The sequence below is a fragment of the Guillardia theta genome (assembly GCF_000315625.1).
Source record: "Guillardia theta CCMP2712 unplaced genomic scaffold GUITHscaffold_77, whole genome shotgun sequence".
Taxonomy (NCBI): Eukaryota; class Cryptophyceae; order Pyrenomonadales; family Geminigeraceae; genus Guillardia; species Guillardia theta.
Window position 1 is genome coordinate 253610 of NW_005434597.1, and position 14569 is coordinate 268178.

General features: G+C 52.3%; 3 protein-coding genes across 3 annotated transcripts; 1 reads left to right on the forward strand and 2 right to left on the reverse strand.

Annotated features, from left to right (window-relative positions):
* Positions 1-1823: 1823 nt before the first annotated feature.
* On the forward strand, positions 1824-3392 carry GUITHDRAFT_114677 (hypothetical protein; the record flags this gene model as incomplete). The annotated part of the gene is made up of 6 exons (XM_005826165.1): positions 1824-2010; positions 2063-2100; positions 2246-2419; positions 2865-3032; positions 3085-3119; positions 3320-3392. 6 exons carry the CDS (start codon positions 1824-1826, stop codon positions 3390-3392), a joined length of 675 nt encoding a protein of 224 aa, XP_005826222.1.
* Positions 3393-3768: 376 nt separating this feature from the next.
* GUITHDRAFT_114678 (hypothetical protein) lies at positions 3769-4928 on the reverse strand (the record flags this gene model as incomplete). The annotated part of the gene is made up of 7 exons (XM_005826166.1): positions 3769-4058; positions 4298-4373; positions 4495-4548; positions 4597-4671; positions 4730-4775; positions 4828-4866; positions 4915-4928. The coding sequence occupies 7 exons, from the start codon at positions 4926-4928 to the stop codon at positions 3769-3771; spliced, it is 594 nt and encodes a 197-aa protein (XP_005826223.1).
* A 1901-nt stretch (positions 4929-6829) lies between these two features.
* On the reverse strand, positions 6830-11941 carry GUITHDRAFT_165013 (hypothetical protein). Its single transcript, XM_005826167.1, has 30 exons — positions 11897-11941; positions 11248-11460; positions 11082-11191; positions 10973-11034; positions 10875-10918; positions 10613-10781; positions 10507-10554; positions 10346-10459; positions 10179-10298; positions 10061-10124; positions 9953-10010; positions 9765-9843; positions 9593-9671; positions 9414-9541; positions 9257-9328; positions 9149-9207; positions 9052-9101; positions 8927-8994; positions 8808-8879; positions 8690-8751; positions 8569-8640; positions 8449-8512; positions 8204-8395; positions 7786-8017; positions 7607-7697; positions 7529-7563; positions 7322-7480; positions 7153-7216; positions 6896-7105; positions 6830-6852 (listed from the first exon to the last, which is right to left on the reverse strand). The coding sequence occupies exons 2-24, from the start codon at positions 11352-11354 to the stop codon at positions 7904-7906; spliced, it is 2007 nt and encodes a 668-aa protein (XP_005826224.1). The 5' UTR covers positions 11355-11460; positions 11897-11941; the 3' UTR covers positions 6830-6852; positions 6896-7105; positions 7153-7216; positions 7322-7480; positions 7529-7563; positions 7607-7697; positions 7786-7903.
* Positions 11942-14569: the final 2628 nt, after the last annotated feature.

Here is a 14569-nt window from a genome sequence, read left to right on the forward strand (position 1 = left end):
GGAGCAGGGAGCAGGGAGCAGGGAGCAGGGAGCAGGAGCAGGGAGCAGGGAGCAGGAGCAGGAGCAGGAGCAGGAGCAGGAGCAGGAGCAGGAGCAGGAGCAGGACAGCAGGAGCAAGGAAAGGCTGGCAAGCATCCTACAATCTGGTCTCCAATCACCCTCTCGTACCCCCGGCGGCCTGAGATATGGTGGGTCATTCGTTGGGGTGGGTAAGAGGAAGAGGTCGTGGAAAGTCAGGAGGAAGACGCCGGGGGGTAGGGGTGGTTTAGGGTAAGTGAATCGATTACTACCGGTGGTGATTAAAAGTTAATTTAAAGTTAAATTTGATGTACCCGTGACCCACCTCTTTCGTCTATGCCTACCACCTTGTCTGTAGGGAGGTCTCTAGGACACTTGTACTTTGGATGACCCACCCCCTCTATGTTTTTTTAACCCCTGCGAAAGCCTTCAGGAGCACCCGTGTCGTGTCCCTCCCTCGGAAATTATTATCGTCAACGTCTGTTGAAGTCTTCAAGACCCCAGCAATAAAATATTGCAAGAACCCTGAGCACTGAGCAATAGAATATTGAAAATCGCTAAGTATTCAGCAATAAAACGCGAGGTCTTCACGGCTGGCAATGAAGAGATCTATTGAAATCGACATAGTTTTTGTGAGGAGCTCTTTTTCTTCAGTTGCACCTCTCAACCCTCTCGGCCTCTTCTCTCTCAAAGCGTCACTTGTGACCCCGGGCCCCTACTGACCCTCCTGACCCCCCCGCTGTGACTGCCACGGGTGGGTCCCGATCGGATCTTCGGAGCTCCGAAACTACCGGGGTTGACTGATGAGATGACAGTGACTACTACTGGTACTGATTTTTAACTTACCTTTGAGTAAAAATTGTGATCACTACAGGCGCACCGTTTAACTCAAAGTACAGGCAGAACACCGGAGGCCTTAAGTTTAGCAGTTCAGTCACTGTCACCGGGCCGATCGGAAGTCCAGGATAAGGGGCTCAGTCCGATCTAGTTTACTCAACTTGATGGTTCTCGTCCGACTTTCCAGCACCGCCGCCAGCTCAGGCTTGACCGTGTGATCCGGCGGGACCGGCGGGCCGGGCCTCGAGTCGCGACCGGGGGCTCGGGGCCGCCCGCCGGTCCGGCGGCCGCGGCGGGCCGGACCAGATGAGACTTACCGTGAAGAGAGATGCGACCAAATAGGAAGAGCAGGAGGCTTGAGTGAAGGAGAACGGCATGCATGCACACATGCATGGATCAAAGGAGAGAGAGAGAGACAGAGAAATACAGAGAGACAGACAGAGAGACAGAGAAGGGGGGGAGGAGAGGGAGAGAGGAGGAGGGAGGGAAGGAGGGAGGGAAGGAGCCGAAAGAGCTCTGAATATCATTGCTAGCACCACTGTCCATTGCAGCGCGATGACTCTTGTTGAAGCAGTATCTACCTGCTGCATGCAAATCTGAATACCTTCTCGGCATGTACCGATCTCAGGGACGAGAACCACAAGTACCTTTGTGACAATTCCGTTAAAAATGTTCGTGACGGTCGTCCAGGATATGCGCAGAAGGAGCAGGAGCAGGAGCAGGAGCAGGAGCAGGAGCAGAGACGCAAGGAGGGCGGGAAGAGCAGGCAACAGCAGAAGAGATATCAGCAGCAGCAGCAGCAGCAGCAGCAGCCGTAGCAGCAGCAGCAGCAGCCGAAGCGACGAGGAGCGAATAAGGCGAAGAAGCGGTGATCCTCTTGGTGGAGTGAGTGCTTTCGGACTTTTCGATGGATGGGATGGGACAAAAGATCTCTTGCAGTCAAGAAGTGGGAAAGAGGTTGTTTGAACATGTTTAGAAAAAATCGCCATGATGTTCAACAGGACGTGACTGATTCAAGAAAGAGGAGGGGGAAGGACAAGAAGGAGAAAAAATCCAAGAAGGAGAAAAAGGAGAAGAAAGAAAGGCGGAGGAGGGAGAAGAAAGAGAAGAAAGAGCGCAAGAAGGAAAAGAAGAGGATGAAAGAGCAACTTGCTGGTACTTTTCCTGCAGCCTATTCCCCTTTCCTGTGACTCTTCCAACATGTCAGATCGAAGCAAGCAAGCCTCGTTCGAGTCAAGGATGCAGGTATTCTTGTTTGAGCCCACCACGATAATCTTTTGAAAAATTTCTATCATCACAGAGTCTAGCGGAAATGCCGCAAACGTCCAGATATGAACCACAGGAAATTGAGAGTGGCTCAACAGTAAATTCACATGCACTTCCCACGCAGACATACTCCTTGCTCCCTGTGAAAATCCACGAGGAGACAGATCAGAAAGAGCAGGAGGAATCGAGTCAAGTGACACAGAAAAGCTCTGTTGGAGAAACACATAATGATAATCAAAGCAAGAAACAAGAGATTGCAAAGTCTTCAGAGCAATCTCCTGCTCCTCCCGCCCCGAAGGTGTGTATACTGTCCCTGCTCCTGCTCCTGCTCCTGCTCCTGCTCCTGCTCCTGCTCCTGCTCCTGCTCCTGCTCCTGCTCCTGCTCCTGCTCCTGCTCCTGCTCCTGCTCCTGCTCCTGCTCCTGCTCCTGCTATTCATTGCTCTGGTGCTCATCAATTGTGTGTAATAGCAACCTGCGATTAGCACCAGCGGAGTTGGAGGGGCGATGACGCTAGACCAATGGAGGAGCATGGTGCAGGTAACCACTGCTCGTCTTCCACACTCCGCCTCCACTGCCCTCCTCGCCCTCCCCTCCACCCTTCCTCTTCTTTCTCTCCTTCCAACATCCCCGATCTCTCCGCTCCTCCTCCTCCTACCCTCCTGCCTACTCTTGTGTTGCTCCTTATCGTGCCGCATCTCATTGCTGCCCTTCCTTGTCATCCCTTCATGACTGTTTGCTCCAGTCTCGTCCTGAGCTCCAACAAGTTTCTGGAGGCCTCAACGCCTCCAACAGTCAGAATCTCACCAAGCGCAAGGAGGAAAAGGGGGAGGAGGGCGGGGGAGGAGAAGGAAACAAGGGAGACTGGGCGTGCATGAGCTACAAGTGCAATGGGCACATCAACTACCGGAAGGTGAGTCTAGACCATGCTGTGTTTGTGAGGGTTTTCCTCATACGAGTATAAGGACACCAAGTGCTCTCGATGCGGAGCGATCCGAAGGTTCCTTCTCACCCTTTACTTCCTCTCCGTCTTCGTGCTCTTTTTCCTCATCCTTTACTTGCCTTGTGCTTATCTTGTTTGTCATTCCTACCGTTCTTGCGCTCCCGATCATGATGGTTTACGCCGATTCCCATTCTCACTCCTCTCCCCATCCTGCTCTCGCTCCTTGGTCTCCTTCTCTTCGTATGACGGAGCTGCAGGATTGGGCAAGGAAGCTACAAGCCGCCAACACAACCAAACTTCCCGCAGAAGAAGCCATATGATCGATTCTGAGAAGAAGCAACAAGAAATAAAAACACTTGGAAAGGAAATGAAGGGAAGAAAAGGAAAAGTCAACTCAAGGGGAGCAAAGAACACAGAGAACGGAAAGGAGAGAGGGGAGGGGAGGAAGAGAGAGAGAGAATGGAAAAGACGGGATAGACCAGAGAGAGGACAGAAGGGAAGGGAACAAAAGGAAAGGAAGGGATCGACAGGGTAAAACAGTCAATATCAGATGATTCAATTAGTTTTATTTGTTGACATTTCACAACTTATCTTCTTCAACTCGAAGCTGCTGGGGAGAACTTGTAGCTGCTTGAACTTGTGGTTGGTCTCGACAAACTGATAAATCATCATCATTGTCACCACAACCACCACTCTCTCTAACATCTTAATCACTCCTCCTCCTCCTCCTCTCCACGAAATCATTTCTATCTTCACCATCTAAAATTTCTACCATCCTCATCGCCTCCGTTGTTGCTGACCTCTTGCCAAAAAGCTTCTTGTACACTCGAGGCTCGCTATATCTCCGCTGAAAGTGATAGCCGGAGTGCGAGGACGAAGAGGAAGTCTGCGGTCTGCGAGGAGAGAGGAAACTGGCGTGATGTCCGGGAGTAGAGAGGACGGAGCTATCCTCAAGCGAGTTTTCTGGCAGAAAGGATTCGTATGCCCTCTGCGGTCCTGGGCAGAAGAAGGAATAAGGAGGAAAGAGACCGAAGGACGAACGTTGTCTCGAAGTATGTGGAAGAGTTTGAAACCGGTGAAATTGAAACAGGGAGGAGCGACAGTACGCGACATGACAAGTGGGTCAAATAGGGAGGAGAGGACGAGAAGAGAGGAGAGGAGGAGTGAAGAGGAGGAGAAGAAAAGGACGACGTGCTGTACGGCGCTAGCACAAAACCGTCCCTCGAGTCACTTACCCGTGCTCATGAAGCTGCGATTCTCTTCGTCTTTCACCTTCTCCAACTTTCCTCTGATACCATCTCTGAACTTCTCCTGAGTCCAGATTCAGATCAACTGCTCCCTGCTCCCTGCTCCCTGCTCCCTGCTCCCTGCTCCCTGCTCCCTGCTCCTCCCCTCTCCCCTCCTCCCTCCTCCCAATGGGATCTCCACTCACACTTCCTGATAGCGGCCACACCCAAGGACCGTCTGCCCCATAAATCTTCACTACCTGCACATGTTTGTCATCTCCCGCCATCCTCCATCTCTTCTTCCCAACCTTCCCCGGCATCGTGGGAGAGAGCATGGCCAGCCGCGCCGCAGCGTCGGTAGCCTGCGGACTTCCCGGCACTTCCTGCTAGAGTTCGATCAGCACAGAGAAGGACAGGGTCTGGACTCAATGGCGGCCTTACATTCTCCCCTGAACGAGGGCAAGAGGGGATCCAGCTTCGAGTTTGCCTGGGAAACAAAACGCCTTCAGCTCAAAGGAGGGGGGGATGCAAGGAGTGACCTGTCGAACCTCCCAGGGGCCGGCATCTTCTTCCAGAAACTGCAGGGCAAGCAAATCATGCGCGATCGGCTGTTTGATACTTCCAACCGCCTCGAGCCCATTCTTTGCTCTCCTTTCCGTCCTTCCCCCTTCAGCGCTCAGGTGCGATCATCTGTCCTTCTCCCCTCTCCTCTGCTCGTTCTCGCCATACTCTTATCCTATCCGCAGAGTCTCCCCACAACCCCTGAGCCTGATCCTCCCCCTCCTTCTCATGCTTACCCGTCCGTCAATGGCCCGCCTTTCACCATTTTTTTACGTAGCTTTGCGGTCAAAAAGTACCCTACCTCCATCGTCTATAGTCTACTACCCACCCTATTGACTGAACTCATGAATCCGGGACCCCTCGTACAGTTTTTAAAAACTATTGTTTAAATACTATCACAAAATATTCCTCACAACAAATGATGGTACAGCTTTTTGTATAGTTTCATGTATAAAATGCTATTTATGTATGTTTTTTATTTCTGTTTGTAGTGGATTTTCTGAAGGATTTTCTGCAGCGGTACCAGCAGCTGTACCTGCAGCTGTACCAAAATTCTACTCTGGTCACCCATCATCTCCCAAAGTTGCGTCACCAGCGAAAATGGAGCGAAAATCCACTTCCGATGCTCCTGCTGCTCCTGCTGCTCCTCCTGCTGCTCCTGCTCCTGCTGCTAATGACCTTGCTTGTGCCAGTCAACTTTCTCCATCGAATCGCCTTCTTCATCCTCCTCTTGCTCCTGTTCCCCTTGTTCCTCCTGTTCCCCTTGTTCCTCCTGTTCGCTTTGTGTATATATATCCCCAGCTGCTCTCCTATCTGCTGCACCTGCCCTTTTTGATTTGGATCTTGCTGGGCATCTTGTCATACTCCCCCAGCTCTCTTCCTCACATTTAGCTCTCTACTTCCTCCTCGCGTCCTCTTCGTCTCCGTGACCTCTGACCTTCGCCAGGTGGTCCAGGCATATCGCCATGTCTTCCTTCAGCAGCTTCCTCAGCTCTGCCAAGCAGATGGCGCAGCAGGTGCAGACTCAGGCGTGTTTGCTGCTCCGTGACTGGGAATGCAGGCGGTAGACAACGTGAAGCCCATGGCAGAGCGAGTGAAGGCGCAGGCGGCTAGCATTGACACAGTGAGAGAGTTGGGAAGGGAGCAGGAGGGGCTGACGATAAGGCAGTCAAAGATGAGGGAGACGGTCAGTCAGGTCGGGCACACTGCTAGCGAAGCGTTCTCACAGGCAAGGATGGTGGCGGAGCCTCACCTGACTCAGGCAAGTGACTTAAGAAGCCTGAACAACTTGACCTCAGCTGACGTCGATGCAGGCGCGAGACTCCGCATGGCAGTTAGCGAACCAGCAGGCGAACAAGTTGTCCAAAGTGAGGGAGGGGAGGGAGAGGGGCGAGCGAGGAGATGGAGGGAGGGAAGGAGGGAGGGGAAGGGAGTGGAGGGAGGGACGGCAGCGAAGGAATAAGCGCGAGAAGAACGAGAGGAGAGAATGAGGGGAGTGGGAGGGGAGATAATGGAGCGAAGGCTGATGCAGCTGAGCAGGTGAACGCAAAGTCGCTGCTCAACTCCAACGCGAACTTCGGAGTTCCTTTGGACGCCCTATGCATGCGCGGCTCCTCCGGCGCAAACCCAGCAGAGATCCAGGTTAGAGATGGAAGGCGCAAAGGAGGAGAGGGAGGGAGGAGAAGGAATGGGCACAGGAGGAGTAAAGGGAGTAGGCTGGTTTCGGCTGGGCTGGAGGAGACGCAGGACGCACGTTGACGACCCTACAGATTCCTGTGGTCCTTGAAATGATGCTTGCTGACTTAGAGAAGAGATCGCAATACCTCAGCCCTTCTACACGTAAGGAGAGGGAAGGAGAGGAGAGGAGAGGGGAAAGATGGAGACGAGACGAGGAGAGGAAGGGTTACGAGGAGAAGGAAGAGCTGACCTCCACTGTGGCAGAGAAAGGAGCGAAGCTTTTCAGCATCTCAGGCGATCAGGAGGAGGTCAAGTCGCTTGCTAAGGTCTCACCGGCGTTTCTTCTTGTGGTACTTACGAACATGTCAGGCAATGGACACAAACTTGTCGGTTGTCACTCTAGAGACTCAAGACGTTCATGTCATCGCCTCCCTCCTCCGCCTATGGTCCTCCCCTTCCTCCTATCCACTCAGCCTTGCTCCCCCTCAATGTACTTCCTCCCCATCTCAACTTGCAGCAGGTTGATTCAGCTCCCTGAGCCTCTCCTCACCTACAGCAAGTACAACGACATCGTCACTGGTTGCCCTCCGTCCCCCCTTCATCCTTGCTCGTAACTCTCTATGCAGCCTGCAAGGCGGAGGACCAAGGGAAGGCGCTTTCCGCGATCTTTGCTACCTTGCCGCGATCAAAGTGACAGCTCCTCCCTCCTCCTCTTGCTCGTCATCTCACGTCTTCGTCCTCCCCATCCCCCCCTCCCCTCCCTTTGTTCTTGTTCTTGACAACCAAGTACATCAGCTGGATCACAACTCAACGGCTCCTCAAGTTCCTGAGCGTGATGATCAGCAAGGTGACTCGTCCCTTCTTCTCTGTGCGTTGAGCTCTCTTGCTTAGGACAGCAGCATGACTCCGATCATCGCCGTCGCCTTCGGGCCGGCTATGCTCCGTCCCAAGAGGAGGTAGACACAACCTCCCTCCTCTCGTTCCTCCTGACTGCCGGACAACAGGGAAGGACAGCTCAGAAGCCTCCTCGAAGACTTGTGGGTCTTTATCTCCTCCTCCTACTCCTCACTCTCCGTCCAGGCCTCTCATCACTGACTCCATCGAGTGCATCCTGGCCAACGTCGACAAGGCGTTTGCCAAGGACAATGAACCTGCAGAGGAAGAGCCGCAGGTTCCTCTCCCTTTCCCTCTTCCTCCTCCCCCATATTCCCTCCCCCACCAGCTTTCTGTCCCTTTCCTCCTCTTACACACACGGGCAGATCTGGGGAGGCGTTGAGCAGCAGGAAGAAGCGGAGTGAAGGGACCGGCACTAGCACACGAAGCTGTAATGTCCTGTAAATCTCCTCCTGCTTCACCGTCCTGCGATTCTCCTCCACCCTACTGACCCACTCGCACGCCTCCCTGCTTCACTCCCCGGGCCGACTTGGGCGCTAGAGGGTCGATGGGAGGAAAGAGGTGGCGATCTCGGAAGGTCATGTACCCAGCAGCCACCTGCAGCAGCCAAATTTAAGTAGAGTCGATGTAAAGATGCAGTAGAAGATGAAGTGCAGGAGGACGAGGAACGGGTGACGGGAGCTAGCGTAGTAGCAGGAAGCGAGCTGGTGAGAGAAACAAAGGCCAAGAACAAGGCTAGCAGGGTGACCAGACGGTCAGGAGGGGGAGGGATGAAGGAGGCACCTGCCGCTTTTCCGAGTTCCTCTTGATGGAATTCATGGAAGCTTGTACTGGTCCTCGAGCCGACAGAGACCCACTGACGCCTCCAGTGGCTCCCACGCTCATTCGAGGCTGCGAGTCAAAGGGAACTTCACTGGCTGCCCGTCGGTAGCTGATGCTCGTCGAAGGGATTGCGGCCTCCGTTATCCACTCGTGCTGCCACACTCAACATCACTATCCTCACGGCCTGACTCCCTTCCTCTCTCCACCTGTAGCGCTTGATCCGGCGTGAACCGATCCTTCTTGTCCCACTGTAAACAGCCTTCTAGAAAGCTGACAGTCGCATGTCACCATCGCTCCTCACCATGTACTAAAAGCTTCGTCCTTACCTCACAAAAGCTGGATCTGAGCATCGGAGGGCACTGGCTAAGTCCTTGCTCGCTGGACGACGTTTCTTCCCTCTATTCCCTCGGGTCAACGGACGTTGGAAGGAAGGTCTTACTATCTGACCTTGAGTTGGGAACGATTCTTGGAGCACCGTTGGAGTCAAAAAACATCTTCTTACGCGACGCCTGGGAAGATACATCACATCGAAAACATCACAGGGGACAGGAGAGACGGTCTGAACCTGCTCTATCATCATCCTCGGAGGCAGCCCTTGAATCTCCATTATACAAGCCAATTGCTCTACTTCGTTCTCCTGAGAATGCAGTCACAGCAGCTCTACGTCAGCGACTTGAGTCTCACCCCAGGGAAGATCGGATAGCCCGTATAAAGTTCAGCAAGAATGCAGCCGAAAGACCACATGTCGATAGCTGAAGGGGCGGGAAGACAGTCAGCAGGATGCCCCGAAACTCTCAAAGTTGCCTCACCCATGTCATATGGAAGTCCAAGTATTACTTCGGGAGATCGATAGAAGCGGCTGAAGAGGATATTAATAAGGGACAGTCTCATTCAGACGCATGTCACCTTTGGATGTATGTGTACACTCTCTCATTCTCAAAGCATGAAGATCCAAAGTCAATGACCTGATCCACCCATCATTTCACAGCCCGTGCCCCTCTTGTATCGCATCACCTTGATCGATGACTTGTTTGGAGCTTTCAGCAAGATATTTTCCGGCTTGAGATCGCAGTGAATGACCCGCAACTTGCGGAGAAATCTCAAGGAAAGTAGAAGCTAGCACCATGAGTCAGTCTTTAGACTTCCACTTGCCATGATAGGAATCACTCACTTGTACAGCAACTCGTCTAATGAGCCCGAGTGATAGCCCTTGGAACTTATTGTTCTTGATGAATTCGTATAGATTGATACAGAGCAGTTCGAATGTTATACACATGTGATTCCGAAAGTAAAAATGATCTTCGCAAATCATAAGGTCAGGGACGGCTTTATAGAAACAGGCATACATACCTTTCATATGGACAATTGAGGCTGTTCCATCTGTGTCATGGTCACGAAGGTGTTCGAGCAGTTTGACTTCCACTAAAGCCTGTTTTACATCAGAGAAACTTCGGTTGTACAGACATCAAAAGCTTGCCTGATGGTGAAATCTTTTCTTGTTTCTGATTATTTTCAATGCTACTAGCTGATTCGTTTTCCAATCGTAACACTTGGTAACAACGCCAAAAGAGCCTTTTCCAAGTACGCCAAGAATTTCGTACCTGAACAGCATTCAGAACACAAGAGAAACGCAAAGCAGCAAGAAAATTGGGAACAATTGATCAAGTTTCTCATCAACCCGATCATTTTGCGTTGATCTTGTTTACTCACCGATAAGAAACATGGTCATGCATCACCCAGAGATAATCACCCCGATCGTCGTCAAACCCTGTAGCAGACTTTTCAGCAAAGTTCCGCCACGCCAAGACGAGAAATCACCGTGGTTATCTGTCGCATCAGCTGTTGGTTTGTGTTTCTGTGCATTTGGGCCCACGTAGTAAACCTATCGACAGCGGAATCAGTGTGTTACTATCCCAAAACATGTGCAAATGTAAACCTGAGGGTAATCCAATATCTCGCCTTGTTCGTATAAGGTCATGGAATTCATGTACAACTTCAGTGCAGCAGCTGGAGTCAAAGGAACATTGCTCCCTCCGGTTGGATTTGCCTTTGTAACCTTCACCGAATTGTCACGAACAAGTTTATCAGCATCGGACTGCGCACCTCGTCATACTTCTGAGGTGCAACATTGTGCCCATCTTGGTGCGCATCATTGAAAGCAGCACGTGCAGTCTGTGGCACTTGGCTATGCTTTGCCTGGTTCATGCTTGCAGCATCCTGGAGCGGAAAACAATCATGCAAGACCATAACGTCAAGCAAGTGACCTTGCTATCCATCGCATGGTTCCGAGCAGTAAGAGGATATGCGGGTTCCTGTCCCCCGGTAAGGACATTGCAATGCCAGGAATTACGTGACGACAATCAGACCCACCTGCTTGCTTCTTTCTGGGATATCGCTTCCTGCATTTGACCCTCGTCCTCCATCTCGTGAAGAAGGCTCGCTTCCCCTCTCGCTTGGAGGGTGGGGCATAAGACCAGAAGCAAACCCTCCCTGTGCTCCCTGGACTACCCTTCTGACGTGCGGCACATCTGCCTTGTATCTGCAGGCAAAGTCCAACCGACGTTCAAAATTTCCCATCAAAGTTTGACTGAGAAGTGCGAACAAAGAAGATGCAAAGGGACAGGAGCCTTACCCATTGGAGCTAGGCTTGAATGAATACGAGGCATGTTGTCCAACCTGATGGTGAAGGTTTTAACCAGGGAAATTCGTAGACTCAGCTGCTTTGCAAACCTGAGAAGTTTGATTGGAAGCTGATCCGTACGATCGAGTTCTCGAGCTGCCAGCTCCAACACCTGTCAAGTCACATGAGCAGAACATCTTTCAGTGAATGAATTGCGACCTTGCACTTCGCCTCGTTGAGATAGGAATCCATCGTTCTCCGTTCCACCTTGTTTTAGCTTCACGAAGTTCAAAGTAGGCAAGCCAGCTTTCTGAGCAAGAGCAAAAGAACTGCGAAGTTGTTTGATCGTCAGCTCCCCAAGACAACGAATTTGTATTCACTGTACTTGATGTCTCTCTGTCTTGAACCACCACTGCTCATTCTTTGAGGGCCTTCTTCGACATTAGAGTGGTCCGGGCGATTCGACGACGGAGGATGCGGTACGAGGGGCATGTTGACACTTCTACTTTCTTTTGCTGTGCCTTACCAACAGCAAAGTTAGGAACTACAATCCAGTTGTTTGTTTTCGACTGGTTCGTATTGGTGAATACTGTGAATCCTGCATTGGAGGTAGTCAGTCACATGGATCATGTTTCATCAAGGATTCTCCAACTGCTTGAATGTTCTCTTGAGAGTGTGTAGACCAGGACGACACACAACAAAGACAAATTGATACACCTCGCATACAGTAGGTTGGTGTCCACAGGAAAAAAATCTGTGAGAATGAAGATTTGCACAAGCAAACACTTTGAATTTGCCTGTTGACATCAAACAAGGATGAAGCTACAAAAGCATACCAACAGCATTCTAGACTTGAATTCTAAATGGAACGCATCCTTCATGTATGTGCTGGTGGGAGAGTGAGGTAAAGGGAGTTGAGCGGGTGAAACGATGAGGAGCCGAGGCAGCTGTAGGAGCTTCATGAGCTGAAACTTGGAGCTGCTATGGTGATGATGGGATAGAATGTACATGACGGCGTGTCCTCATACTCCTACCTGCTGCTGGGCTGGTTGGAGGCAGAGGCGGCTAGAGCATGGCAGGGGCTGAGCCGTGTTCCAATTCCCTGAGGGGGTACAATCCAGGGGTAGTGGACGACATCGAGTTGGTGGGGTGGAACATTTTCAGGGTCCAATATCGATGGGTACCTCTTGACCACCACAAGGGGTGGGTACTTGAAAGGAATTATACGGGTGAAGTAGACTACACCGGGTCAGGAATTTGATGGGTACCGGTGTACCAATCTTGGTATAGGGGTCCAAGCCGATCTGTGTTGATGGAGATCAAAGGGGTACCTCATGGAATGGATTTGAGTGGGGTAGTTTGAAAAGAAGGGGTAATTTCGAAAAGGGTTCTCAATTTTATCCACTGAGGGTGGGTACTTAATTATCAAAAATAGGGGTACGGTCAGAACGATATGGATCTGAATACGAGGGGTCTGAATGTTGGGGGTCAATGTACGGGTGGGTGACATTGGCTAGCACTAGACCTGAGGGGGTATCAACGGCTGGAACCAGTTTCATATGGCTATGAAGACCGGTACTTTCTACGTGAAACTGTTGGGAAATAGGTAGGTAGGGGTGATCACCCCATCTGGAGACCAACGGATTGGGGAATCAACTTCAGTTCAAATTGATGACTTGATTTTCAAAATATTACCTCTAGCTTCAAACCGATGGGTTATAGTTGGGGCGGGCCCGGACCCGGATTTGTATACAGTGCGGCACTGAGTGGACTCGTCGGACTCGGACTCCGGACTCGGACTCGGCGACCATGATACCGGCGCTATCCCGGCGGCCCGGCGGCGTGGACCCTATCCGGTCACACTCAGGTGACTCACCGTTCAACGGTTAGTGACCGTCCGACTAGTCTAGCCTCTACTAGCCCCGGCTAGCCTTCCGAAGCAGTTTACTCCGGCGAAGTCACTTAAATTAAAGATCAGTACGAGGACAGTCAGGAGAGACGGAGAGGCCGGGCTTGCCAACCGCCGTCGGAGGCTCAGCGGCTGACCCTGTCGCACTGGCCCGGCAAACGCCGGGCGCCGAGAAGAGAGCCTCGGAGCCTCGGAGCCTACTGAGCAGGCCGGCGGGACTCACTCGGAGTCGCGGACAGTCTCCGGGCCCCGGCGCTGGCGGACTCCGGCGTACTTCACGCCGGGTCGCCGGCCCCGCCGGGTAGCCGCGCTTCTGAGTCGACCGATCACCGGGCCGGCGGGTCACCGGGCCTGTCACGGCAGTCACTGGGCCCCGCCACTGTCATGACGCTGGCATCGGGGGCCAACACAGACCGGCGACAGTACAGAATCTGATACGGTTGAAGTAGCAGGCTCGGTACGAGGAAAAAGTTGTATCGGGGGACGAGCCTTGGAGTCCGTGGCCTACTAGTCTCGAGATGCGCAGGGATGTATCTGTATCGAGAGCGGCTCGGTTGTGAAACGACGAGGCAGCACGTCGATTGGTTACACCTCGTTGGCCGCCTTGTAACTTTACTACTAAGTTACATATCAAAACAAGCGGAGAGGATATCAACTTGAACGACTCTTCTAGAATCTCAGCACCAGTCGAGAAGATTCGAATCAAAGAAGGCGTAACTGCACTGACGCCCCCGCATGCCCTCAAGCGGCTGCTGCTTGTAAAGCTGCCGATCGAACCAATTTTCACGTACAACATTTTAAACAAACCCCCGTAAGTCCCCGTTCATCCTCTACTTGTACTCCCCGACATTCTCCTCTCCCCACCACATCCACTGCCACATCCTCCCGTCCTCCTCCTCATCGCCTCGTTGTCTTCGTCCTCCCTCCCCCCCTCCTGACCCCTGCCATGACCACACTCCCTACCCCCCGTTCTACCATCAAGATCGCTCACGTCTCCGCATGGTCAAGACCCTCCTCCTCCCGATCCCGCCCCGCCCTCTTGCCCTCTCCCGCCATCCCCGAAGAGGGCGGAAGGACGTCGATGAAGGCGGGGACGGGAGGCGCGCTAGTGCTGGGGAGCGTGATGGCAGCGAGGAGGAAAGCGCTGGCCAGCAGGACGATCGAGGAGGGCGGCGATGAGAAGACCCTGCTGCGATAAGCTGAGCAACTCCAAGTGAGAACAGAAAGAAAGGAAGAGAAGAAGTGTAGATAGGCACGTGTAAAGTAGGATGTTAGAATAAAGCAAGAGCTGAAAGACAGGCTGTTTGCTCCTTCGACAAACTGCCCCACGAAAGTGCACTCGTCGCTCAGTAACTGTAAAACCCCGTCATCGTTTCTGTATCATGCGACTTGTTTTGGTCATCTCGCTCTCCCTGCAACAGCGCACGACTCAGCCATGGTTGTTGATGGGAGGCCAGCATCACGTAAGTTGCAAGGCAGAGGGGGAAAATGCAAATTTACGTGCTTGAGTGGGATGATTCAGTGATGCACAACAGGAAGGGTCACTTCATTCTATGTTCAAGGAACCATGAATGAGCGTTCAGACTGTTCTGTATCGGTTTGCTGACATTGTAAAACTGCCGTTAGACAGATAAAGATGGTCAAGTCCTCAGTCCATCATGTCTTGCCTGTTCCAGCTCTTCCGTCTTGTCTTCCCCTTGCATCTTGTTCCCTGAAAGGATTGCCACCACGCACTGCTGCACAATAAGTCGCACAGGCGAGTATGTCCTTGCATCAGAGTGTCCCTAGCACAGCGAGC